The 25,538-nt window shown below is 39.6% G+C and overlaps 1 protein-coding gene and 1 pseudogene across 2 annotated transcripts; one reads left to right on the top strand and one right to left on the bottom strand.

Annotated features, from left to right (window-relative positions):
* On the bottom strand, positions 1-18,265 carry LOC113569854 (tubulin polyglutamylase ttll6-like; annotated as a pseudogene).
* Positions 18,266-22,462: 4,197 nt separating this feature from the next.
* Positions 22,463-25,235, top strand: atp5mc1 (ATP synthase membrane subunit c locus 1). 2 transcript variants are annotated; one of them, XM_026997942.3, is made up of 5 exons: positions 22,463-22,568; positions 23,682-23,729; positions 24,023-24,100; positions 24,339-24,526; positions 24,904-25,235. In XM_026997942.3, the coding sequence occupies exons 2-5, from the start codon at positions 23,691-23,693 to the stop codon at positions 25,016-25,018; spliced, it is 420 nt and encodes a 139-aa protein (XP_026853743.2). In that variant the 5' UTR covers positions 22,463-22,568; positions 23,682-23,690; the 3' UTR covers positions 25,019-25,235. The 2 variants fall into 2 exon arrangements, with proteins under 2 accessions (XP_026853743.2, XP_081567418.1); XM_081711292.1 differs by lacking the exon at positions 23,682-23,729 and having other exon boundaries at positions 22,527-22,568.
* Positions 25,236-25,538: the final 303 nt, after the last annotated feature.

Below are 25,538 nucleotides of genomic sequence, written 5' to 3' on the forward strand. Positions count from 1 at the left end.
TTACTCTTGAATTATTCTTGTAGCATGTAGACACATTATCTGCACCACAATGACCACAGTTAGAGAGATGATGAAGCTCGGAGACTGCAGGGTTTCTGTGCTCATCCGGCCTCTCCACCAGGTCATTCTGGAAGGCAGCTGCCCCACATTCTTCTAAAGAATACAGAAAAGATGACACACGAGTGCTACAGACAGAACAGAGGTTCTGCGCTGGTAATAGCGGGACACAGATGTGTGAAATGCTGTAATGCTTGTCACAAACACATACCTCAGCACATCATTTAGACTGCTTCTTCATTTAAGTGAAATATTTAAATCAACACATGGAAAAAATAGATCAAGTGAATTTCAAAATTATATCACACAGACATCACATAACAGCCCCAAAGCTATTCACTTGAACCAATAATATATGTTACAAGGCCTGTCAATCATGGTAACTCAAGAGCTACCTAACTATTGTTAAACTACAGGTTTACATGTTAATCCACAACATAGCATGTTCATGTAAGATAATGCTGACGTCATTACATGCTGTTGTGCATATAATGGATAGAAGCGGTAATCTAACTGTCTGTAGCAGATTACACTGCAGGATTATATCAAAAACTCAACACAATGAAAAAGTCAACACATCCCTTTGCTGAAATGCAACAAAGAAAATATTAACTATGTAGTTAGTCAGATGGCTGGTGCAGAATAATCACTGAAAATCTGTGTGTGTGTGTGTGTGTGTGTGTGTGTGTGTGTGTGTGTGTGTGTGTGTGTGTGTGTGTGGGTGTGTGTGTGTGTGTGTGTGTGTGTGCGCACGCGAGCGAGAGCGAGGCACTCCATTTAAGAGTTTGTAAACGTATACACAAGTTGATTGAATCTGTTTATAAATTACTGCATAGAAAATAGTTATCCCAAAATGTACCTAAGACAAAATGAGCTGTAACAATCATCTTAACAAAGCCTCACACTGAACACAATCCACATACATTTTTAAACATCATCATGGAAATGTTTTCAACTTTGGACATGACTATTTATTGATATAGTATATGTTTGTTTTGAATTTTATTACACGTCCCTAGCTGCCCATACAGTGAAGCTGAATTCTGAATCAGTGAGGGCTTCACAGAGGTTCCAACCATTTAAACACACTGCTCACATACTAAATGCATAAGGAACTGACTCACCTGAACTCCTTTCTGTTGCTGCATGGAGACCCGCCAGTTTTTAGAAGCTGAAGGGGGGGGGGGGGGCGCGACTGGACGCCTCCATACCACGGGGGCAGGGTCCAAGATGACCTGCAGCCCTGCAGGAGTCAGACGCACCACACTCATCTTGGGGAGTGGTAGAGGTAGGGAGCTAGGTGGAAGGCCACGTGCTCGCATATCTGCCAAAGCGCAACAAATGTGTTTGCCACAAAAGCCCAGCTGATCTAAAGGGACCCTCACTGGAAAAGACAAATGATAAAAGTGGAGAGGGCAGAGATCTAGGAGAGAACACTGCTAACTGGCATTCAGCGCTGCATTCAGCAGCACCTGTCAAGAACCTTGTGGAACTGTAATTTAGATACCTGAAAAGAATTCCCTCTTTATTTCTGTAAACCCCTATAAATCCTGAACTAATTGGTATAAAGCAGTAAAGCAGGATTTATGTCTCATTTCCGACCATGCTGCGCACCCAGCTGAGACAGCGTGCAGGCGTTCTGCCAGGTTGACTCCCGTTACACTGTAGGATGCAGTGCTGGCCCCAACTGCCATTTAGCTCTTGGCAATGCACACACTGTTCCTATAGTCTTCTTCCCTCAGTTCACATAGCCAACTCCCAGTGACTCTAGCTGCACAGACATCAGGTTATATTCTGGGTTGACAATGGTACAATTGGAATGAGAATTGACTGGTATTTGCTGTTGTATTTTCAAGGAAATTATAACAAATACCAGCATAGCACAACTCATTCATACTGAGAATAACTACAATGGGTTATATTTTGGTGTAATTATTCTATATTTTTTATAATCCAAATTGGAATTACCGGAGGGATGTGTAATAAGAGCTCATGAGAAACATGAGATGTAAAAAAATAAATAAAAAAACTAAAACCCATCGCTGGTGTACAGGAGAATAAAGCAAATGCTAACTCTATTTATTTCAGCTCAGAGTGCACCTTCAGCTAAGCAGTCCTGTGGCAAATCCTGACCTTCCCCAGTGGGTGGTTGGCTCGCTGTATCTCTTCTTCCATCTGATCATCTGTTCTTCTCGATGACTGGGTACTCTTAAGGAGCTGACAGACCTGTTCCACTATGCCCATGTTCTGTAAGAAAGTGACCCCAAACTGCAGCTCATGTCGCTTCTCTCCCGCTTCCTCTTTCTCCTCTTCCTCAAGCTCCTTCTGCTCTCTCAGGATAGCTACGCTTTTGGTTCTGTGCACTGACCCACCAGGGAGGAAATGCTGAGACACAGATATGGACAAAGACCGGGTTAGATTAATCAGGATTTAATTCGAAGAAAATGTAATGACATCCAGTATTTGATATTAAAGATAATTAACCAGGGAAGTAGAATACAGAGATACAGAGGCCTTAGTTCCAAGATAGATCTGAGTGTCAACAGCATGAAAATAAAAGGGTAAACTAAACTGGCAAATGAGTGGAGAGAGGGCATGTAAACACAAAACAGAAGAAAGCGCTATAGAAAGTGCTGTCCTGGGAGACCAGAGCAGTCAGAGAGCTATATTGGCCAATGAAAACAAAATGCTGCCTGTCAGTGACGTAAGACCTAAATCAAGAAAAACAGTGTCACAGATTCCTAGAGACACTGAAGATAGTAGGACATTGTGACTAATGATAACAAAAACAGCACAAATATACTGAAGGGGTAAAATATTAATAGAAATAGCCTCGGCAGAATACAGGAGAGCATTGATCACTTGGTGAGAGCAAAATCCTGACTAGAAAATCTTGTACAACACAATACTAGATGTGAGTTGAAAGACCACCCGCCTTCTTTTGAAAGAAAAAGATTATAGAGAGGCCTATAATTTCTAGGAGCAGTAGAGTCAGGAGAGGGTTACTGGAGAACGCAACTGAAGGGGCAGTTTTCAGAGACTAAGAAACCAGGGTGGATGCAAGAAAATGGCTCGCAACAGAGAGCTCGGACCTGAAATGACAGTGAGGCAGTCTTTAAGAAGTGATGAGGGTGCTAGAGCAAGCAAGCGCATGCAGGTACTTTATAAAAAGTTTCATCAAGTGTAGTGAAAAAGAAGGTTGGAGTTAGCCTTTACTTAATCACAAAAATGAAAAGAATGAACAAACAAGAGTAGATGTAACAGAAAGTGGTAATGTTGATAGACTGCTGCTATACAAGATAAGGTGCAGTTCCTGCAGCTGCCGACTGGACGTGCACACATACAAATGACATATACACAAGTACACTAGAAATGCACCAAGCGTCCAAACATGATAAAAAACACAGCTACATAAACACTTCATACAGAAACATTTAAGCATGTAACACTGAGCTGACAGTATATCATGAGACATTTTTTGGGTGCCCACCTCATGCACTTCTCTTGAGCCCGAGAGGCAGCGGTCTCCTGGAAGAGCGAGCTGCAGTGTTTGAGGTACTTATCATAGTCTGTGCCATTTTGGCGAGGAAAGATCCTATAGAACCTGCCCAGGTGCTCATCTGCTCTCTTCTCCTGAGAAACCGGATTCATTACTCCACACCCAAATACAGCCTGTATTCTAGATCTGAACAATACTATGCAAAAGTAATATTGTGATACTTAGGGCTGTAAAATATATGTGCCTGCTAACTTGTGATAATACAGCTACATACTGGTTTCGAGATCTGAGGTATTTTTGGGTCATGTCCGGCAGCCAGTCCATGCTCCACTTTACTCACTATGCAAACGTGAAAAACCTGCACCTGTCCCCCTTGGAGATGGGCTGGAGCTTGCCCTGTAAGCGTCGTCTCTCTTCCACCTGGACCTGCCGCCGTTCGCATGCTCCCAGACTGACAAGAACCAGAGCGTCATACAGCAACTCATCCTTCACCTCCCGGTCCAGCCATGAATCGGTGGCAAAGCTGGGTGAGTGCTTCACCTGAACACAGAACACATGCAGCTATGAGGACATTAAAGGTGAAAGTGAAAACATCTAAATTGTATCTGAAATGTATAATTATATACTTTGGGGACAGAGAAATACTAGGCAAGTTGCATATATTCAAGATGTTTTCTATTGCCAACGACTATTCTTGTAGCTACAACTAGACATGTAAACAACAACTAAATAGCATGTGCAGATATCCAGCTCGAAAAGCCAGGGCTTAAAGTGATGATCGAGCGTGACATCGAAGCCAAGCAGTTCGCAGCAGGGCCCTGCTGGGTTAACCGCATGCCGTGGGAAGCAGGTGTGGTAGTTGTGGCAGAGTACTGACTGTACTGAAATCAGCACTTAGATCACCACATCCTCAATATCTGCCCAGAGCTTCACGGTGTCACAGTTCCTCTCCTCCAGTAGACGCCTCAGTGTGGACAGCTTTCTGTGAAGCACAGGCCAGGCTGGGAGAAGTCACTAACTGCTGGTGATCAGAGACCATCAGCAGTAAATAAGGGCCATGGGAGTGTAGTCTCTGTTAGTAATTGACTTTGTCAAAATAAGTATATGTAAAATAAGTGTAATTGGGGAGCTTTGTTTAGAATGAGCTTGAGGATCTCAGTGGAAGATGGACATTCCAGGATTACCATCCCACCATGTTTTGTTCCTTGTTTCTTTATAGGGTATACACTTACACTGTAGTTGTTAATCCACAGGATTTTAAGGTTGACCTCAAAATCCAAAGGCGGCATGTTTCTCTGTCCTATTCCATCACCAGATCACACTAAATTAAGCGCACAGTGGAAAATTACAAGCGGACCTCACCTTTTGCTACCTGTATTGTCGTCTCGCACAAAGTTCTCACTGTGTTTGTTGATTGAATAGTTAGTTAAGTGCATACAGACATCACCCTGAGAGAGTGCGAGAAAGAGAGATGAATGATTTTTGTGTATCTGTATTGTTGCTAGTAGGATGCTTTATGGAGGCAGTAAAATCTACAACTCTGGCCTGTGTAAACTGTGGCTATTTAAAAACTGTAAAGCACAGATATAGACATTATGATAGAGAGTGTGTTGCAATGGAACCGTCTCACAGCTGCCTTTTTGAACTACAAGAACAAAATGAGTAAAAGGTTAAAATTGACATTTTCATGCTGCTTAGTCATAGTTTTTCTTTGTCTACTTGGAAAACTGGGCCTTGGCCCTTTCCAGAAGTTACCCAATATGCACTACCATCATCTGTTTGTCTTCAAACTAAAAAGCCCTTGATTTATTTCCTTTATACTCCAGTTATATTGAGGACAATAATCAACACACAATAACCAGATACATTTAAAATGTACAAAGTAAGTTATTAACTCATCTGTGTCTGTCAATCAATTACAACCTGAAAATTTTAGAAGAGCCATGGTAGTCTATAGTTCTGGTTGTTTTTGAATGTTTACAAATTGTTACCCTTTAATTTCCAGACAGTATTTCTGTCTTTAAATAACTTAATAAGCAACAAACCCACCCTACAAAGAATTTTTTTACTGGTTTAGAGCAAGCCAAGCCATAAATCAGAAGCACGCTGAGTTACATCTTTTTACTGACCTGACAAGGCATGATCCAAAGAACAGTCAAATGTTAGTCAAATATTCAAACACTAAGGGGAAAATGGCACAGAACCAAATGAAGGGCAAGAGTGCGGCAGGCATTTGAGAAGGAACAACCATAAAAGTCATGATGTCCTTCTCTGAAATTCCAGTTAGCAACATGCTCTTTCAAAACATCCATCTTTTAGGTTCCACGCTGCATATCTCTATCACTGTTTCATTTTGTAAATAACAGAACTGGTATAAAACAATTTTAAAATCATACTGATTTTGTTATATAAAACCCATGTGTTTTCTTTTTTTGTATAGGTCTTTCTTTGTCTCTGTCTATACATTGATCTAATAAAATATTTGAAATATATTCGAATCCTCACTCTCCTGTACTTTCTTGAGCCTGTCCCTAACCAAGTTGCTGCGGTTTGGGTAGTTGTACTGGGTGGTTCAGAAGTGGGCCAGGCCTTCCTCATACAGAAACACCTGCAGTGGGTCACAGGATGTCACCAGCACATAGATGCGCAGGTCAAACTTGAAGCCGTCAATGAGAAATGGCTACAGGCGACAGCTGGAAAGCATCCTAAGACAGCATGGAAGAATCTTGGAAGATACAGAAAAATTTCAAAGGAACTGAATCTCATGAGACAGTAAAGCTTGGTGCTTCAATGACAAAGTCCAAGTTATGGATTTCCAGCAAGTTTTGGTGTTCTTAAGCGGTTACTGGCTACGTTTACAGGTTGCATATTTTGCCATTTCAATTCGCTTTATTGTCATTAAAGAACCACAATACTACTTTAATGTGGACCAAATTAACATTGTTAGAGTCAGATAGCAGTAACATATTATCTGATTTGAAAATATATTGAAATGCTATATTAAACATTACTTCTCTTACTTAAGCCCCATGGAAAAGTAGCCAGTCAATGATAAAGTGTTCAGTCAGTGATAGATTTTTTTTTTTTTTTTTCCTTTGGTGATCAAGGATCGCACAATATGTTGTTTGCTAACCATTACTGCTACTATATTCACCTTTGCAACATTTATATTATAAAAGGCTGCAATAAGCTCTGTAACTAATTACACTGATCAATGAGTATATGAAAGTATACTGACCCAATGATCCATTTAAGTGCTCTGTGGTGGTTTTGATGAACCACATGATCAAGCAAACATAAGTAACGATCATACCATTCCATTTCATGGATTGCAATGTGCACTGGTAGCAGAAGCTGCTTTTTGTGGTGCTATAGGAGTTCTGGCATTACAAAATACAAGTGCTCAGAAAGCAGTTTCTGCAACTAAGCATGAATCTGACCCTGGAAATGTAGAGCTGGCAGATCCTGTGCTGCTCGGGGCAGATGTCCCTGCTGCCCTTGATGAGGAAGATCCCACGGCTCTGGCAGCCTTGCTCAGGTTTGCAGATATATGTCTTGTGCTCCTGTTGTAAGCCTGCAAGTCACTGTAACTGCAGTAGTGGAAATAAAATGCAAAACCAGTAACTGTGAAGTGAAAGTCTGCTTAATAGCAAAATGGTCAAACAATATCACAGCATTTAGGCATGTAACAATGTTACTGCATATATAGAAACACTGCATATATAGTATACTGACACAGCAAAAGTTATTTTTTGCAAAGTGAATGGGGGAGGTAAAGGCACATGCTAGCTCACATATTTCACTCTGCTGGTAAGCACCAAGTATTTGGAAAGATGTTGTAGTCTTTGGGGAAGCATTTCAACATTCGATTCATATTGCGTGCAAGCATGTTTTTCCTGCAAATCTCACTCATGCCTGGAAAGTGATTGATCTTTTGAGAAGAAATTAACACTGAATATACCATCATACTGCTTTGAATGGTGGGAACTTTTTATATTTATAGATATTTATAGAGGAAAGGACTGTGTAATGCAATGGTATTAAGGTTTGGGCCTCAAATCCTAATTTGGTCCTGGATTTTGTAATCTCTTGTAGTTGATTAAAATGTTTAATGTAACTGGACACTTGAATGCACCTGACTCCTAAGTAAAGGAAAGACAGAAAATCTGTAGGACCTGCACCTTGACAACTGTGATTTGAATACCTCTGGTGTACTGGGTGATTACTTTTTATGACTGCACACATCATCGTGAAATCTACTTTGACATTAAGATAATACTTAAAAATAAGTGGACATACATGTTTTAGGTGCACCTGTACAAGTAAAAAAAATCTGTCTGCATGCGATTCCTGGGTTTGTGGTCATTTGCATGGGAATGGCTTCAGTGACTAAATATGAATGAGGTGAATCAGGAATGTACAATACACCTTGTAGAATTTCATGTCTATAAGGCAGTCCAATGTCACTGAGAGGTCTGTCCAAAACAGTACACTCTTCCGCATCCTCTGCTTCTCTAAGACCATACCCGTGTGCTGCGCATGGAACTGATCCAAAATAAAAAGAAATTAACAAAACAATCAGATTGACACGTGTTCTAACCAAGAATAAGTAACATGATCCTCTTTGCACTCCAGTTTTTGGAGCTACAAATCCCTGCAGTACTAATATTGCAGGACCACATGCACTGAGAGGCATCTACATTAACAAGATAAAGGCTTTTGTGTTAGTAAAAGTCAGAGCTGTGCAAGGTGCCTCTGATTTACAGACAGCATGAGAGTCATTTCACTAAATACCCAAACATTTTTTCAAGGCTTTATGAAAAAAGTAGGGTTCTCAATGCTTTGTTTGTATGTTGTGTTTATCTCCATATAATGAGGTCTGGTGGTTTCAAGCAGAAATGGAGGTTCTACAGGGCAGTCTAAATGCAATGTTGGTGTGTTTTTGTATATTTTGCTTTTTGTCAATAAACATGTGGGATGAGGTGCATACAGACTTGTGGTTGGCAAGACATGTCTGTATTAAAGGCCCAGTGCTATTACGCTGTAACTCCGTTACCCCCTTTCCTTATCTTTGTATGTGGACATAATGCTCATATTTTTAAAGCAAATACAAATTGAGTTCAAATACTGTTGTAACATTTTGGAATATACCTCCTAACTTGGAGTATGCAGCTATATTATCAGAATATAGCATGTTCATATTGTACAGCCTTATACAAATAAGCCTTCACTTGGAATAACCATTTTGTCATATTTTAAAATTATAATTCAGCTCAAACTAATAATAGAGATTGCAGATTCAAGTGGTGATGTCCATGTCAGCGGGCACTTTGTTATTCCGAATTCTGCATGTGTTCTAATGCAGTGGTGTACTGCAGTCGCACACGTTAAAATGCAAGGCTTTTCCATGTTATTGACATATGCAGTGAAGGGGGGGGGGGGGGTGATGTTTCTAGGAGGCGCAGTAAGTTAAACACACAGCTGGCCCTGAATACAGAGCAGCCAGTCTGCCTCACAGCCTGCCAGTGAGACAAGCCACACTTTTATTGGCCTTTCCCAGACAAAGGGTCTACCCAGGGTCCTAAAGACCACTGATTCACCCTATCCCCATGCTGTCTGCTCTGTTGGTACAGTGTGAATGTAGCAAATAATATAACATTAGACTAAATGTATTTTACTGTTCACTGCAGACAACTTCACATCATGACATTAGAATCAGCAAATTACTAAGTTGCCTATTTAGAAGTTAACTATTTTAAATATACATCATCAGTACATTTTAAATGTGCTAAAAATATATTTTCTATCCTTTGTACACATCTATTTATACAAGATCTGTGAACACTTCAGCCTGCTGACTACAAGGGAGCCTTGCAGGTGAGATGATGCAAGTAGCTCAGAAGCATTCCAGGTCACATTTCCTATTGTTACATGTAAAACTGTCGCATAATTAAACCCATACACTGCTTTTATTGAGAGTATATAAGCATACATCTATTCAAGTTAACTATTTGCTTAATGAGCTCTGATTAATTTCCTTACCATTTCATAACTCAAAATATGATTTTTTAAAATAATGCAAACAGAGAAGTATATCTAGAAATTAGAGCTTGCTAATTGCTCTTTGGAGTTTCTCCAAGTGCTCTTACAGGTATATCACTGTCCTGAACAAACTATTTTCTAATTTTTTAAAGTTGGGTCACAACTTCAACAGGGTGCAGAGCATCCTGGAAAGACCTAAACTGAATGCTAAATAATAACAAAATTCATTTCACATCTATAATGTCCAAGACATACACTGCCTGGCCAAAAAAAGGCCACCACCTGGATTTAACTGAGCAAATAGGTGAGAGCCTCCCACTGGATAATTACTGCATGGGTGATTATTTTTCAGATGGCAACAAGTTATTTAACCCTAACTAATGCAGTGAGTAGCTTCTCATTTGTTAAAAAACCATGTCGAAAGACACATCCTGTGGTCATGGAAAAGATGTTAATCTGTTTCAGAAGGGTCAAATTATTGGCATGCATCAAGCAGAGAAAACATCTAAGGAGACTGCTGAAACTACTAAAATCGGGTTAAGGACCGTCCAACGCATTATTAAAAAGTGGAAGGACAGTGGGGAAACATCATCTTCGAGGAAGTAATGTGGTCAGAAAAAAATCTTGAATGATCGTGATCAGCGATCACGTGTGGTGAAATCAAATCATAGAAAAACAACAGTAGAACTCAGGGATATGTTTAATAGTAAAAGTAAGAGCATTTCCACATGCACAATGCCAAGGGAATTCAAGGAATTGGGACTAAACAGCTGTGGAGCCTTAAGAAAACCACTTGTCAGTGAAGCTAACCAGCAAAAACGGCTTCAATTTGCTAGAGAGCATAAAGATCAGACTCTGGAGCAATGGAAGAAGGCCATGTGGTCTGATGAGTCCAGATTTACCCTGTTCCAGAGTGATGGGCGCATCGGGGTAAGAAGAGCAGTGGCTGAAGTGATGCACCCATCATGCCTAGTGCCTACCGTACAAGCCTGTGGAGGCAGTGCTATGATCTGGGGTTGCTGCAGTTGGTCAGGTCTAGGTTCAGCAACCTTATGTGCCCAAAGAATGAGGTCAACTGACTACCTGAATATACCGAACGACCAGGTTATTCCATCAATGGATTTTTTCTTCCCTGATGACACGGACATATTCCAAGTTGACAATGCCAGGATTCATCAGGCTTAAATTGTGAAAGAGTGGTTCAGGGAGCATGGGACATCATTTTCACAGATGGATTGGCCACCACAGAGTCCAGACCTGAACCCCATTGAGAATCTTTGGGCTGTGCTTGAGAAGACTTTGCGCAGTCGTCCAAATTTCCCATCATCAATACACGATCTTGGGGAAACATTAATGCAACTCTGGACAGAAATAAATGTTGTGACATTGCAGAAGCTTGTGGAAACGATGCCACAGCAAATGCATGCTGTAATCAAAGCTAAAAGGCGGTCCAATGAAATATTAGTGTGTGAGACCTCTTTTTTTTGGCCAGGCAGTGTATGTTAGAATTCCAAATAGCTTTTGGCATTCATTCTGTGGAATGTTATGCCTTTATGCTCCAGCATTAAACACCCAGACTAGTAACCATAACATATGTTCAGATGAACTGTTTTGTTCTGCATGAGTCACATTAAACATCTGTTGTTTTCCATTACATTTTAAACATATTAACTATATGTCTCAACAGCAGATAAGCATACTTATTGTTGTGACCTGTGGATGTACAAATGCTGCAACATTCGTTTGTAAACATCTCAGCAAGCATATTAGAATGGCTATCTGTTTATCCATAGTGAGATTACAGTATACTCACGCTCTCATATTTGCAGTTGGTGAAATTAATTAACAGTCGTCTGAAAGTCAGACAAAATATGGACAGTCCTCAACTCTATAAAAGACTAAATATTGACCAATACAAAATAAAGCGAAGAAAAACAACAAATAAGGTGCTGATTATTAAATGGTCAGACTTTTATAAGACTCATGTTGCTATCACAACTGAACAACAGTTCCTACTCACAGACTTGCCTAAACATAATTAAACAATTAATTCAGCAGCCTGATTCATGATCAAACTTTCATGTTCAGTTGCCATATTTGGTATGAATGACGTTAACATGTAACATGGAGCAGGGTAAAGTTCCACTTCTCGTTTGTACTGCGTGACTGGTGCCTATCCCCACTGTCTCTCATGCCACCTACTGGCCAATGCTGCACACTTCAACAGACCTGGAAGCCACAGCCCAACTTTCCATGACAAAATTTGGTTGAGCGTCAGAAATCAGAGTTCCTTTTGTAGGTCAACTGATAAGGGCTTCATAAATACCCAGACGAGCTCTTTTCATATAGTTTTAAAGGTTGAAAACCTCCTACTCATAATGTCAGGAAAATATTCACAGATATGAATGGCAATGGACAGATAAAAGAAAGTCCAAACTGCACAGAGAATGGGTGAATGTGTAAAGAGTATGTTTCTTGCTTTGAAAACTGAGCAGGCATGAAATAATGCTTTTAAGTAAAAGGTGAATGAATACAACAATGGGAGTAAGCTAAACTAATAAATCCCCTTATAATTCAGATATGTCACATTCAAATAAATTAATTTTTAAAAAGCCAACACAAAATTGTTGACAGCATCACATTTTGATCAGACCCCCTGTAAAAATCATACACTCCGACAATAATTAAGCAGAGGTTGATCTGATTTTCCATGGTTGGGGAACAGACTCTTAAAAAGGCCCAGCTCTTGTAAACAGCATCAGAGGACCTCATTCAGATAGACCTGCAGTGTGCACATGGCGCTTATTACTCCTGCTCTTTTTTTTACTTTTACTGCATGGAGAGCACACCACACCACACCGTAAAGAAATCTGCAATAAACAGTCTTCACCAGAGCTACACAAGAGTCTTGGCTTTAACTCTACTTCCTCGGGAGTCCTTCAGTGGCCCCTGAATGTCATGGGGAACGTCAGATATTTTAACAGGGGGGTTGCAATTCAATGGGTGCAAAGAGATGATATACTTAACCCTTACAAGACAGTTGTTACTGATTAAAAAGCTCCAAGCATCACATCATTTTAGTCAGATGTACTGCTAATCCTCTGGATTTTGGTGAGGATGAAACATAAGCATTGCTCCACAGCACCCAGGTAACATGCCGTTTCGCTCATAATAACATGGAGGTAGGCATTAAACAGACATGTTTATCAAATTGACTACCGGATATTCTTTAACACCTCCTCGAGTTGATGGCTCCCAGGGTGCACAAGTGTTTGCCATCCCGCGTCCACTCAGTCTTATCTGGGTAAGCGAGCCCTTAACTGGATGCAGACATCAAAAGCGAGCTAATAAATGAGGCAGGTTTGTGGGACTGAAACCCCAGATGTAGCTTTCATCACTCATGCGGTTCTGGAGACCTGGGGGGGCTTGGAGACTTGCGGATGCCTGACGCATGGGCGGGTTTTATAGACAGGTACTGTAACCGGAGAGGCACGCTGCTGCCAGCCATATCGTCACCCACTGTCTTTACAGACAAGCAGCTGCCCATAAGCCATGGCTGTCTCCGGGCTTAAGACCGCCACTCACGACCTCCCTCGATCTTCAGCCCTCCAGACTGGATGATTCAGGGACAGTGTGAACAAGATCACACGCAACAATGCACAGAACACCCATACTTACTGCATCATGGCTGCAGCAATGTGGTAATGCAGTAATCGTGTAATATTTGTAGAATGTCATTGAAGAATGTCACTCAGAACTGTCGTATCTATTACTAACCACATATGACAACAGAGACATTGTTAGCACCTTTAGTGAACCACTATCAAAAAGAATGGATGCCATTAAAGGCCCTCCTAGTACCTCCTTCTCTTCTTCTTCTCTTGGTGTTGCCCCTCTCTGGTGGTGTGGTGAGATGGGGAGGTTTCCACCTGATCTCCTCCTCTCCCTCTGTTATATGCTGAGGGTCTGACACCTTTAATGAGGGCCACTGTTCACCTGGCCTTTCCTTTGTACCACTCATTCTGAAGAATGAGTATAAAAGAAAGGAATAAAACACAATTTATCTTCCAAAGATATAATATATCTATATGTTTGGGCACATGCTGCAGATTCCAGTTTATCATGTGATTTTCAGAACTATCACATACTTTTTAATTCCCCAAATAAACATTTAAAATGTCCAAATACAATCATATCTTCAAAAAGGTTCAAATAGGTCTCTGGTATTATATTGGAAAATCCATAGCATACATTAATACTTTATCACACAAACAAAAGACAGCATCATTTATATGGTCCTGGCCTAACCCTGGAACCCACTAAGGGAGCAGATCTGATGAAGGGAACACAGTGGTGTAGCTGGGAAAACTCTGAATCCAGCTTAAACAGAGAAGGTACAAGCCGGAAGTAAGAGAACGAAAATAAGCAGCATGTAGCTTGTAACAGACGTTTAAAGAATCAGTGCATGGTGGCTTGGTGGTTAGCACGTTTGCCTCTCTGCACTAGAGTCTTGAATTTAAGTCGATATCTGGGTGGAGTTTCCATGTTCTCCCTGTGCCATTGTGGGTTTCCTCGCACAGTCCAAACACATGGAGGTTTTTTTGATTTGATACTTTTGTCCTGTGCGTGTATGTGCGTGCATGTACGTCCAATGATTGTTGGTGCTCTGTCCAGGTCTGAACCTCCTCCCCTTTCCCTGCACACAGTGCAGTCCCCCACGGGGCTGCGGTTTCTGATTGAGTGTGTGTGCAAAATTGGCTGCTGCTTCTCATCAGGTGTGTGTGTGTGGGGGGGGGGGTTGGTTTTTTTTTTAAAGGTGTTATTTCTAAAAGCATCCTTGAGTTTCAGAAAGGTGCTATATAAATGCAGCTAATAATAATATACATTTTATTGACAATAATAGATTCAGCAGAATAGGTTCTATTTGGAGCTGCACAGAAAACTATTTAAAAACACAGCCAACTTGGCAAATGAATCTGAAATCTTCAAAGAGGTCATGAAGCCAATCTATTTATTGTTCTCTATCATACACAGAGGACAATGTTATGAGCATTATTCAAGCTGATCAACAAGACAGCACAAGGTCTTATCTGTGACATCAAACAAAGAGCTGTCAGGGAAGCTGCCAGCCACCTTTTATGGCAGTACTGGTGCCGTTGTGGTTTATCCTTTAACTAACACACCTTTCCCCCAAAAAAAATGTAAAATTACTGTGTGGAGTACCTCAGCTGAGGCAAACGCAAAATGCATCTCATCACAGGATTACAGAAGTCTTAGAGTTAAATTTGGAAAAGTCACAATTTTAATATATTTTTTTTAAACTTTAAAATCTTGGCCTGAAAATACTTTTGCAATGAGCACAACAGCTAGAAATTTTACTGGAAATTGTTAACATCTCAAACAGGGGTATGAGACAGGTTTTTTTTTTTCATCAATACAGCATATCAATTTGCAAGCTAGATAAATGGCAAGCCATGCCATAATGAATTTAAAAGCACTGAATAAAACCCATGACGTATGGTCTACACAGTCATGTACCATTTTTATAACCTAAACAATAGATAGTAATTGACAAGCATTTCCAATCTTTCACACTGTCATGTTACATTGTCATGTTAACAGGCTACTTCGCCTACTAGTTAATCTAATGATAAGTCAATAAATACATTATATATAAACAAACAAATAGATAGTATGTAAATAACAAATCGACATTTGGTATAATAGGGTGACGTTTGCCATGGTGGATTTGTAAAAGAAGAACTCACAAGACGTACTTTCAACAGCAACACCACCTTGGTAACTACAATTTCTTGAATGTAGGTTTTGTCCAGAAACCTCATCCTGAATCAAACAATTGTGTTACAATTGCATTTTTCCTTACCTCATCATCACTGTCCAGAGACCGGATATGGGCCTCAGTAACAAGGCGTGCAGTGAAACTGGTCAGCGTAAAACCAGCTAGATAGCTAGTTTAGTCAAACAGCCGTGTCTGTTTTATTTTTAGATTACATAGGCCTAATAAAAAGTTGTTATTACATAGGCCTATTTTATGGAGCATACGTAGGCTATAATTAAGAAATGCGTAATCTTCACGGACGTAAAAATGTTGCACTGAAATTTTACTTTACCCCCACGAGCAGTCCATAATTTTCTTCACTCAACCTTAGGAACTCAGATTCTAAGACTCATGCTAATGTGCACAGATAGCCTACTTTCCGACACCCTCGTTTCTATGGAGGATTCAGAGTTCTTGGGGGAGAAAGACAATCTGTTACATCAACTCTCTGATTACTAACATTCGAGACCCGCACCATATCAAATATGCATATCATTAGATTTACACACTGGCCGATTCGATGTTTGAACGCAGGCTATGTTATCTAGCATGTCAGCCTACACGTTTTATTTGCATACAACTAAACATTAGTCACTTTTTCGTGGAGAGTTGATGAACGTGAAATCCCTTTGTGATCAAACTGCCATTTCTAAATAAATCCTAAATAACAATTTGAACAATATAGTAGGCTACCTTAGGTCTGTTCAAAACTTTGTCATTTTAACGAAATGTAGTATGGAACAACACTGCTACTCTACACTCTTTCTTCGCATGTCCCAAGAAAAAGTCAGGTTTTTTTTCTCGTGTGTGCCTTGACATCTGATATAAACTCGGGTGAAGGAGAGACGCTATTTCCCCAGAAGCAATAATAAACAATAGTGAAACAATAGCTGCTAAACATCTGATCCTCTTTATATAGAAACCATAGGAGGCAGTATTGAGTAAAATTTTCCATATTTCAAGGCTAATCCTAGGACTGGAGATTTTGGTGGTATTTTGCGTCCGCATCTTGAGGTTTTCCATGTTCTAACCTTGCCATACATTAATAAATGATTTCTATAAATCAGCTGAGATCACTAAATGAGTAATTGACCAGCATTTCACAGTAGCTCCTTAGATGTTTCAGCAGATCTTAAGCCCCTGACAGCATGACTTTCACATTTATTGAACATCTTTAAAGGCTAAGGTTTTTGCTTATGTAATCATATTTAAGATAAGATAAGACAAGACTTCCTTTATTTATCCCCATGGGGGAAATTCATACAGCAGGTCCAGCACAGAATAAACAAAATTAAAGGTAGAATTAAAATAAAATAAAGTGTGTGGGTGTGTGTGTGTGTGTGTATGTGTGTATATATATATATGTATATATATATATATATATATATATATATATATATATATATATATATATATATATATATATATATAAACCATTACTATATTATACACAATTGCCACAGTACCACTCCATCCCCTAGTGATATACACTGACTAGTTATAGGAAGTGTAAAGAAAGTGATAGTGTGAAATAGCTGCAGGTATACAACATTGAGGACTAATTGAACAATATCAGTTCAACAGTGGTATATGGTATAATATTGTAACATAATGTATAGTATACAATAGTAGTAGAACATATATATATATATATATATATATATATATATATATATATATATATATATATATATATATATATATATATATTAGATGAATACATCTAATATGTGTGTGTGTGCTGCGTGCGTGTGCGTACACACACACACACACACACACACACACACATATATATATACAATAATAATAATAATAATAAATAGTGTGCAGTTATAATATAACAGTAGTATATGTAGCTACAGGAAAATATATTTAGGAATAACTATAAAAAAAAGTCTAGTGCAGTAGGAAGTCTTAGAGTTATTGTATGAGGAGGGTACTGGTCAGCATGACGACAGACCGTGTCCTCTATTATATAGTCTGATTGCAGTTGGAACAAAAGAACATCTGAAGTATTCCGTCCTACACTTAGGTGGAATGAGTCTATGACTAAATGAACCGCCCAGCTTCCACAGTTCCTCTTTGAGAGGATGAGAGAGATTGTCCTCTTATTATTATTATTATTATTATTATTATACAAAATTCAATGCTCTATAGCAGTTCTTTAGTTTTGACTAGAAAGTTATGTGTTCCTTGTGGGGGTAACTTTTTGGTATGTTTTGATAGTTTTCTAATATTGAATTGGCATATCTGATTCCTAGTAATTTAGATATCCCATTCCTCTTTAAAGCACTGGACCAATTTGCATGGTCTCTGACTAATTTTCTAATTTACTGACTTAATTATATATATTATGTACACAGCTTTTGTAACACAAGGAAGTCCAAAATCTTATTTTTATTGCAAAGCTTATATTGTTACCTGCATAATAGTCATTATTTTGGTGATTTATTTTTGCCCAATGCCATTTTTTTTCCCAGGGGCATGAAAATGTCTGCCTGTCAATACTAACTCTAAGGGCAATACGTATGGGTGAATGACATTCAGGGCGAGGCCCGCCTCCTCCTGTCTTCAATTGTATGGCAGCCATTTTCTCTTCCTCTCTGAGCAGGGCCTATAAATTACGGTGCTCCTTATCCCCTCCTCCCCTCTCTCCGGCCCATGCTTTCAATTAATCCAAATGATTTCCACGAGAAATCCGATGGACCAATCAATTTACCTGCACATTTCAATACAATGCCTGATCCATCCACCACCTCTGTGTGCCTCCATTGCTCCTGTAAAAACATTATTAATTGCCGCTCCAGCAAGTCATCCATCTCTGCCATCCCCGGCGCCGGGCCGAGCAGGCGGTGTGCAACCCAGGAGCATAATAACACTGGGACTGACTGACTGCTCACACTCCACACATCCTGTTCAGCCTATTAAAGCAGCAGTCCTCGAGTTGACACTAACTCACAAAACTGACACTGGGCTGAGGTGGGGTGGGCTGATGAGTTTGTAGAGGATTTGTGGCAGGTTGGTGGCAATAGGTGGGGGTAGCATTATTCATTGATTGTTCTTCTAGGAGCAGATGAAAATCTGGTGAATTCTGAAGGGGTCCAGGGACATCAAACCATCTCAAGTGTATGCTTCAAGAGATTCACATTTCTGTGGGGAAAAAAAAGAATGCCACCCCTGGCTCATTTCTGGAGTAGAAACCCAGCTGTCCTGAAGTATTACCTACTTGCATAAGCCTGTGTTGGGATTCTCACTAATTACATACTACCACTAATTGTACAATTACTAGTAGTACATTCCCTGGTAAAAGGGATTTCAATTTATGGTTTTAGGCTAAGACCTGATAACATAGGTCTAAAATCACCTAATAGTCCATCCTTGGGTCTCATCAATATCAGTGGAATGAGTCTGATTTATAGAGAGCTATAACTGAGCCTTCCCCACCGGTACCTCATCCTCTATTCCAATTACAGCTAAGAAGTGAGCAGCTGGTGTGCCTGCTCATTTTCTGAACATAGCAACCTATACACAGAGTGGATTAACCAGTGGTAATCACTAATAAAGCTTCAGTACATACATTCACATTGACACAACATTGAAAGGTTTAGCACCATTGACTTGATTAATGATGGTTAATGAGATGCAATAAAAAGGGGTTGCTGGTTTTACTAGAGGATGAGTCTCAGAACAGAAAATAATGAGTAAGGTTAAATATTCCCCATCTGCTTTTCAGCTTGATATCCTTGCTGAGCTCAGCTACATTATTAAAATGGAACTAAATACAGACCTGATCTTTGCTTTAAGGGAATATGCCTTTTTTTTGTTATAATTATCTGACATATGAAGATATCTGCTGTAGCTATAATTTATGTCATTTGGATCAAGTATTTCACTTTTGAGTTTAATTTTGATTCATGCTTTTGACATTTTGAAAGGACAGTGTTATTAAACATTAGCATATGGGCTACACCTAGAGGCAATCAATTAGTCTTTCTCCTGTGTCAAACGCACAAAGACCCAGAAATATTTAACAAAAATATGGACCTTGTTCTTAAAGGTATATGGTAATTAGAAAATAGATACAATGGGCTATTTAAAACCTGGTTGTTCTTGTTCTAAAGTTGATGTCTGATGATTTGGGTAGGTTATGTTGGTACTAGAACCGCAGCTAAAAGCTACTTCTATGAGGCAAGCATGTGACTCTATAACTGACACCTGCTCCCTGCCTCCCACCCACAAACACTACCAACACTTCACAAACCTCCTCATCTTTTCAGTCTCTATTGTGCCATTTTTTGTGACTTTATCCCACTGAAGGCAATTTACAAGGAGCAGTCTGGTTTCCCTTTTGCTAGTCTCTTTGAGGGAACTGGAAACTGTTTAATGGCATGATAAGTTAATACTTTACCTTCCATGTCAAACATATGAATCACAGATATATTTCTGTTGATCCAATAACATGGACTTGAGAATGTGAATGTGAAGTGTATTCAAAACCTATCTGCTAGAGCTTGTTGACAATTTTGACAAAAGAACAAGTACTACTGTACACAGATAAACTATAACAATAAACAAACTTCCTCTCATTTTGAGTGTATCATTAGCGATAAATTACCAACTGGTGTCACTCTTACTGAAATATGTAAGCAACAATACATTCAATTTCTATAGAGCCTTTCAAAAACCCAAGGTTGTTTTACATGGGGGGGGGGGATAAGAAGGATAAAGAGCAGTAAAGAGGAATGTTTTCATTTGGTTTTTAAGAGAAGAGCAGCTGTGGATTATGGCAGGAAGATCCAAAGTTTAGGAGCAGCAGCACTGAAGGATCTGCCACGCATGGTTGTGAGTCAAATTTGTGGGGCAGTAAGAAGACCATGTGGGTATGTCATAAACAACAATTAATACATTTGGTCTATTTGTAAATTTCACAAAACATTTTGTTGTTAGTTTGTTGAATAAAATTGTTCTGCAGCTGTATCTAGAATAACTCTGTGATTACTCTGTTTCTCTTAAATAGGTACGCATTAGCAGCATTTAGGCCATCTTGAAATTAGCTATGAGAATGGGAGAAATTCAAGAGTAACTTGTGCAGGTAGTGAGAAACTATAACCCAAGACTTCACTTTATGGCATATAATAACTGACTTTTTCTCATTTTACTGAAAAGACCTTATCTTGAAGACCTTACAGTTAAGTGATAGTTGATGCTACTGTACATTTCAAATTCCAGCAAGCCAAGAGTGGACATGGATGCAAGCCATGACATATGTAAGCCATGTAATGAAAAAAATAGTGAAAAATCATATATACTTAGTTTACTTTGACTCTGGTAGTTGTAATTTCTGTGTTGGTAGAGTATCATGCTCCTGCACAAGGAAACACCACTATTCTGACCAACATTCATAACCTCTGTAATATGTCAACTACAGCTCTTCCTACAGTGAAGAGACCTGAGGAACCTGAGAAACCTTAGAATTTTCAATACTGACTGTCTGAAAAAAATACCAAATTAAATGAAAAATACCAAAGTTTTTATAAATATCACATAATATTGCATGGCCCACCACTTGTTCTCCAATTAGTATTTTGGGCAAGCTTGCATATTTGATGTTTAGTTTAAAGGCTTTTCAAAGAACATATAGTGTATCAGTTCCTACCACATTTGTTTACTAAAATCTTTCTTTCTGCACCTTTATGTATGCACATGTCAAATTTGGTGCATTAGCCTACTGGCCCTTATTTCAGCTAACAGAGAATTTTGCTGGTTCCAGTTTGTTAAAGCTCTATAATTTATTACCCCTGTCATCGGTAACTTATCAAATCCACCTCCCACTGAGAGAGAACAGCTGCACACTGCCTAATGCTAAAGAGCATCACTTCAGCATCATCATAAAACCTTACATTTCCAATCTTAAAATGCAGGCCTGCTCTCATGGATTTTTCCTGAGTGACCTTTTTTTTCCAAAAGTATTAATTAATTATTTAAATACACATATACATATACACACACACTTATGTATATAAACAGGCTCTGACTCTCTGTGATGCAAGGCTAAGTAATTAATTATTAATATTATTATTAAGGAAATCCTGTTCCAGACCAGTTGAAAAGAGTAATAATGCATTTATTTGATGTAGGCTGTACGTAAACTATTTTGTGAGTATGATTGAACTGGTAGTCAGCCACGATAAAACCTGGTTAAGAAAGACAAAGACACACATTGTTTTCAATTGACACTGCTTCTGGAGTACCATGTGCAGGCTTGTATCCATAATTAATAATTATGAGGGCCATTTGCTATTTTGCAGTGCTATTCAAGTTCATTATTCTTCACTTTGTTTCCTTAATCTGAAATCTGTTACCGTGTTAAAGTGTTAAAGAATGAAGTAAAAAATAAACATGGATGCATACTCAATCTTAGGCTATTTTAGAGGCCTCTGATGAGTAAATACATTGCATTTGTTTAGCTTTTGCTAGCTCCCAGACTAGCATTACATTAAAATTGTCCTTGACTACCTTTGCTAATTTAAATGCTGTATACCTGTTTGTTTAATAACCATTTATCCGCTATTGCTCAGTAATGGGTTGGCTGTATATCATTTTTACAAGGTAATTTGTAATTTTCAAACCATAAAATAAAAGCTATGACCATTCCTCTTCTAGACAACCGCAGGTCTTTGGCAGACCCATGGCCCGTCTAAGATTAACGTGCATGTCGCCACCTACAGCAGTGGAAAGTGTGTTGCATGCTAACGAATTTAAGTTTATTTAAGGCGGAACCTCCGGTAGCGGGCCCAATGGTCGCAGGCAATACCGGATAAGTTTCTACATTTACCGGCAAAACTATCCAATTAAATTAAAGAAGAGCGGAAAGGCCCGCCTCATAAACCGATTATAACCAACCAAGATATGCACGTCTTCTTGTGAAATACCTTATAGGCTATGGTTTATACTTTGGTATCGCGCACTGCCAATCACAAAACGATGTCGCTTACTGCTGTCCAATTGCTCTTGAGGACGTAGCGCATATGCTTATAAATGACAAGGTGAGTTTTACACAGTACTCATTCACTGTAGCTTCAAGCTTGTCCCCCAGTTTCCCGGGACTTTATATATCTATATCTCAACTAGGTGAGTCAAAAGTGTTTTTGTTGGCTACATTTTTAAAACTAGTTAAGTAACTATCATGCGTCTATGCGCTGGTGTGCCTAGCTACCTTTAAATTCTAGTAATTGGCATGAGAGGTTAGGGGATACTTTTAGGCGGCCGTTCATTGAAGTGAGACTTCTAGCAAGGCTGTTAGCTAGACTCCTGCTAAAGTCGTTGTTCAAAATGGTAGCGTTAGCTAAACAACGTTCACTGTCACGTAACCGCAGGTAAATGCATACAAAATCAAAACGTAACAAATGCGCACAAGTGGTTTGTCGTGACCAAGCTAACCTAGCTGTCCTAGCTATCTTACTCACCGTCTCATCTGACGCTGGCAAAATGTCTGACTTTAGCTGCCTAGCTAGTTGTAGCGGCCTAGTAACGTAATGAGCCGACGCGTTTTACAAGTTAGGCGCCTATCTACGGTACGGACTGGGATAGTCACGTGACTATTATTTTGTCGCTTTATTAACTAGTTATGAAACGGTGTAGATGGCCTCTGGCTCTCAGAGGACAAACTACCTAATAATTAGGTATTGGTGACCTTCACTGGTTGCTAACGGTGTCTAGATTCCTTCATAGCTATCCGGTTGAATCTCGTGGAATCTGGACGCTGATTTCTGTAATCAGTTTAACCAAGACCTCTTAGCACAGTATACATTTTGACTGAAACTGTTCATTTTGTCCGTTGTTTGGCATTTAAGGTAGGTTACATGGCTAGAATGTAACTGCATCACCTGCAAGCATTTTTTTTCAAGACTTAAAATATTACACTTGTAATTAGGATACAAATGTTGGGCTCAAAAATAAATGCTACATCACAAACCTTTTGTTTAGCATAAACAGATTAGCTAAAATATCATGCAATCTGCATCACTAAACAACCAGACCTACATTGCTAATGCTGCTACATTCTGATTTGTACAAAAATTATTTTGAAATTCAGTAGAGACCCTATGCTATGCCCACACGTTCTCAGTCTTTTACACTGAGACTTTAATCTTATCACAACTAAAATGAACAGTTGTGGCAAAACAAATTTAGGATGGGTGTTTGCTTGTCTGACTTTTAAACCCATCTTCCTCACTTCTGCAGGCTTCAGACATGTACGCCTGTGCTAAGTTTGTCACCTCACCTTCTGTGGTATGTATTGCTCTGGGTGATCAGTTACTACAATAGGGAAGGTCAGGAATATTTTATAGTCAAATTCATTTAGCAGTGTCTCGTGTGGGGGTTATTTCTACAGTATTTGTCCAGAAATTCAATTCTGAAATTGAAGCCCAATAATAACCTTGCTTACCATCATAATATGCATGTGGTGTGAAAATTGAGTTGACACTGGTAGTGTGTTTGTTTTTGTTTTTTCCCCTCTCCTCCCCCCCCCCCCTTATTTTGGTGCCCATCTCTTGCCTGTGTGCATGCTCCCTCCCTCCCAGCTACGTGGAGGCTCGAAGATCCTGGCCCGGCCTATGTCAGTGTCAGTCTTCAACAGACCTGAAGTCAGAACTGAGCAGGTATGAGTTCACAGTTCAAGAGGAGAGCTGATTGAAGGCGACAGGCTGGAGCACAATGGCTTGGCCTGTCTCTGCTTTGCCAATAATTACATGATTGTGTCTACTGTAATTGGGAAGGTGGTCTTTCAAACAGTTCTAATGTAATGTCTGCTTTCATAACCTACCTCAACGATGGTCAAACATGGCTAATGTGAGTTACTCTGACAACTCCTTTAAATCCCCACATTTCATCCCTTAGGCAGCCCTGTTGCCAGTGAGTGATCAGTACCTTCTGAATGTGAGCCGGAGCTTTCAGACCAGTGCTGTGTCCAGAGACATCGACACTGCAGCCAAGTTCATTGGTGCTGGGGCTGCCACAGTAGGTGTGGCCGGATCAGGAGCTGGAATCGGAACAGTTTTTGGCAGCCTCATCATTGGCTATGCCAGGTATGTTCTCCCAGCACTGATGACCATATGAAAGGAAGGAAAAGGCTTGCTGCAGAATCTTGATGCCAACTAATACACCATTAGTTTACCAGGAAATTTGCCCGTCAGCCTTTCTTGCTTAAACATGGCACAATGCAGGAATGCTTTCTGCATTAGCAACAAGCAATATTTTAAAAGTAAAGTCTTGTAGTGTTGTAAATAGTGCATTTGTACCTCTGTAGGAAGTGCTGAATTATCAAGTTATTAATGGTTTTGTTGGTATCAAAGTGCCCAAAGCATAGAAATGGTGTGTTTTTAAATTAATTGTGCATGTCTCATCTCAACTGTACAGCCACATTAACCATCTCATCTGCTTCTGTTTGCTGTCACTGCCACAGGAATCCCTCCCTGAAGCAGCAGCTATTCTCTTATGCCATCTTGGGGTTTGCCTTGTCTGAGGCCATGGGGCTCTTCTGTCTCATGGTGGCATTCCTTATCCTGTTCGCCATGTAATCTATATGCCTGCGTGCCGTCCTCCTCCGTTACCTCCCTGAGTTCAGGGATTGGAATCTGACGGGCAGCTCATGGGGCCATGGCGTTGCCATTCCAGCAAATTAGTAGAAAGCTCTATCTTTTTATGTTCCTCTGTATCTTTTCCTCTTGAAGTTTTATGTGAAATCTCCAATGCAGTTTGGACAGTCTGTCTAAATAAATGATTGGGATAACTATCCACCTTCTTTGGCTTACTCTTTTTACTGTCAAAATGGTTGGAGCTTCATATAATATATGCTGAAGGGGCCACATCACCAATCATATTTGCATCATTAGCCTAGTAACCTTATTTTACACAAAATTTATAAACTTACTTAGGAAGCATTGTTGGATTGTCAAAGGGACACGGGTTTCTATTTGACATTCTTCCTGATTGATCTTCAGTTTTGTAAAATTAACATGCCTTAGGTCCAAATATTCCTCAGTTGTCACTATTTAAAAAGAAACAAATTGAACTGCTGTTAACTCTGGAGTAGTTACT

This window comes from Electrophorus electricus, chromosome 3, assembly GCF_041902795.1.
Source record: "Electrophorus electricus isolate QZ-2024a chromosome 3, ASM4190279v1, whole genome shotgun sequence".
In the NCBI taxonomy this organism is placed as follows: Eukaryota; Metazoa; Chordata; class Actinopteri; order Gymnotiformes; family Gymnotidae; genus Electrophorus; species Electrophorus electricus.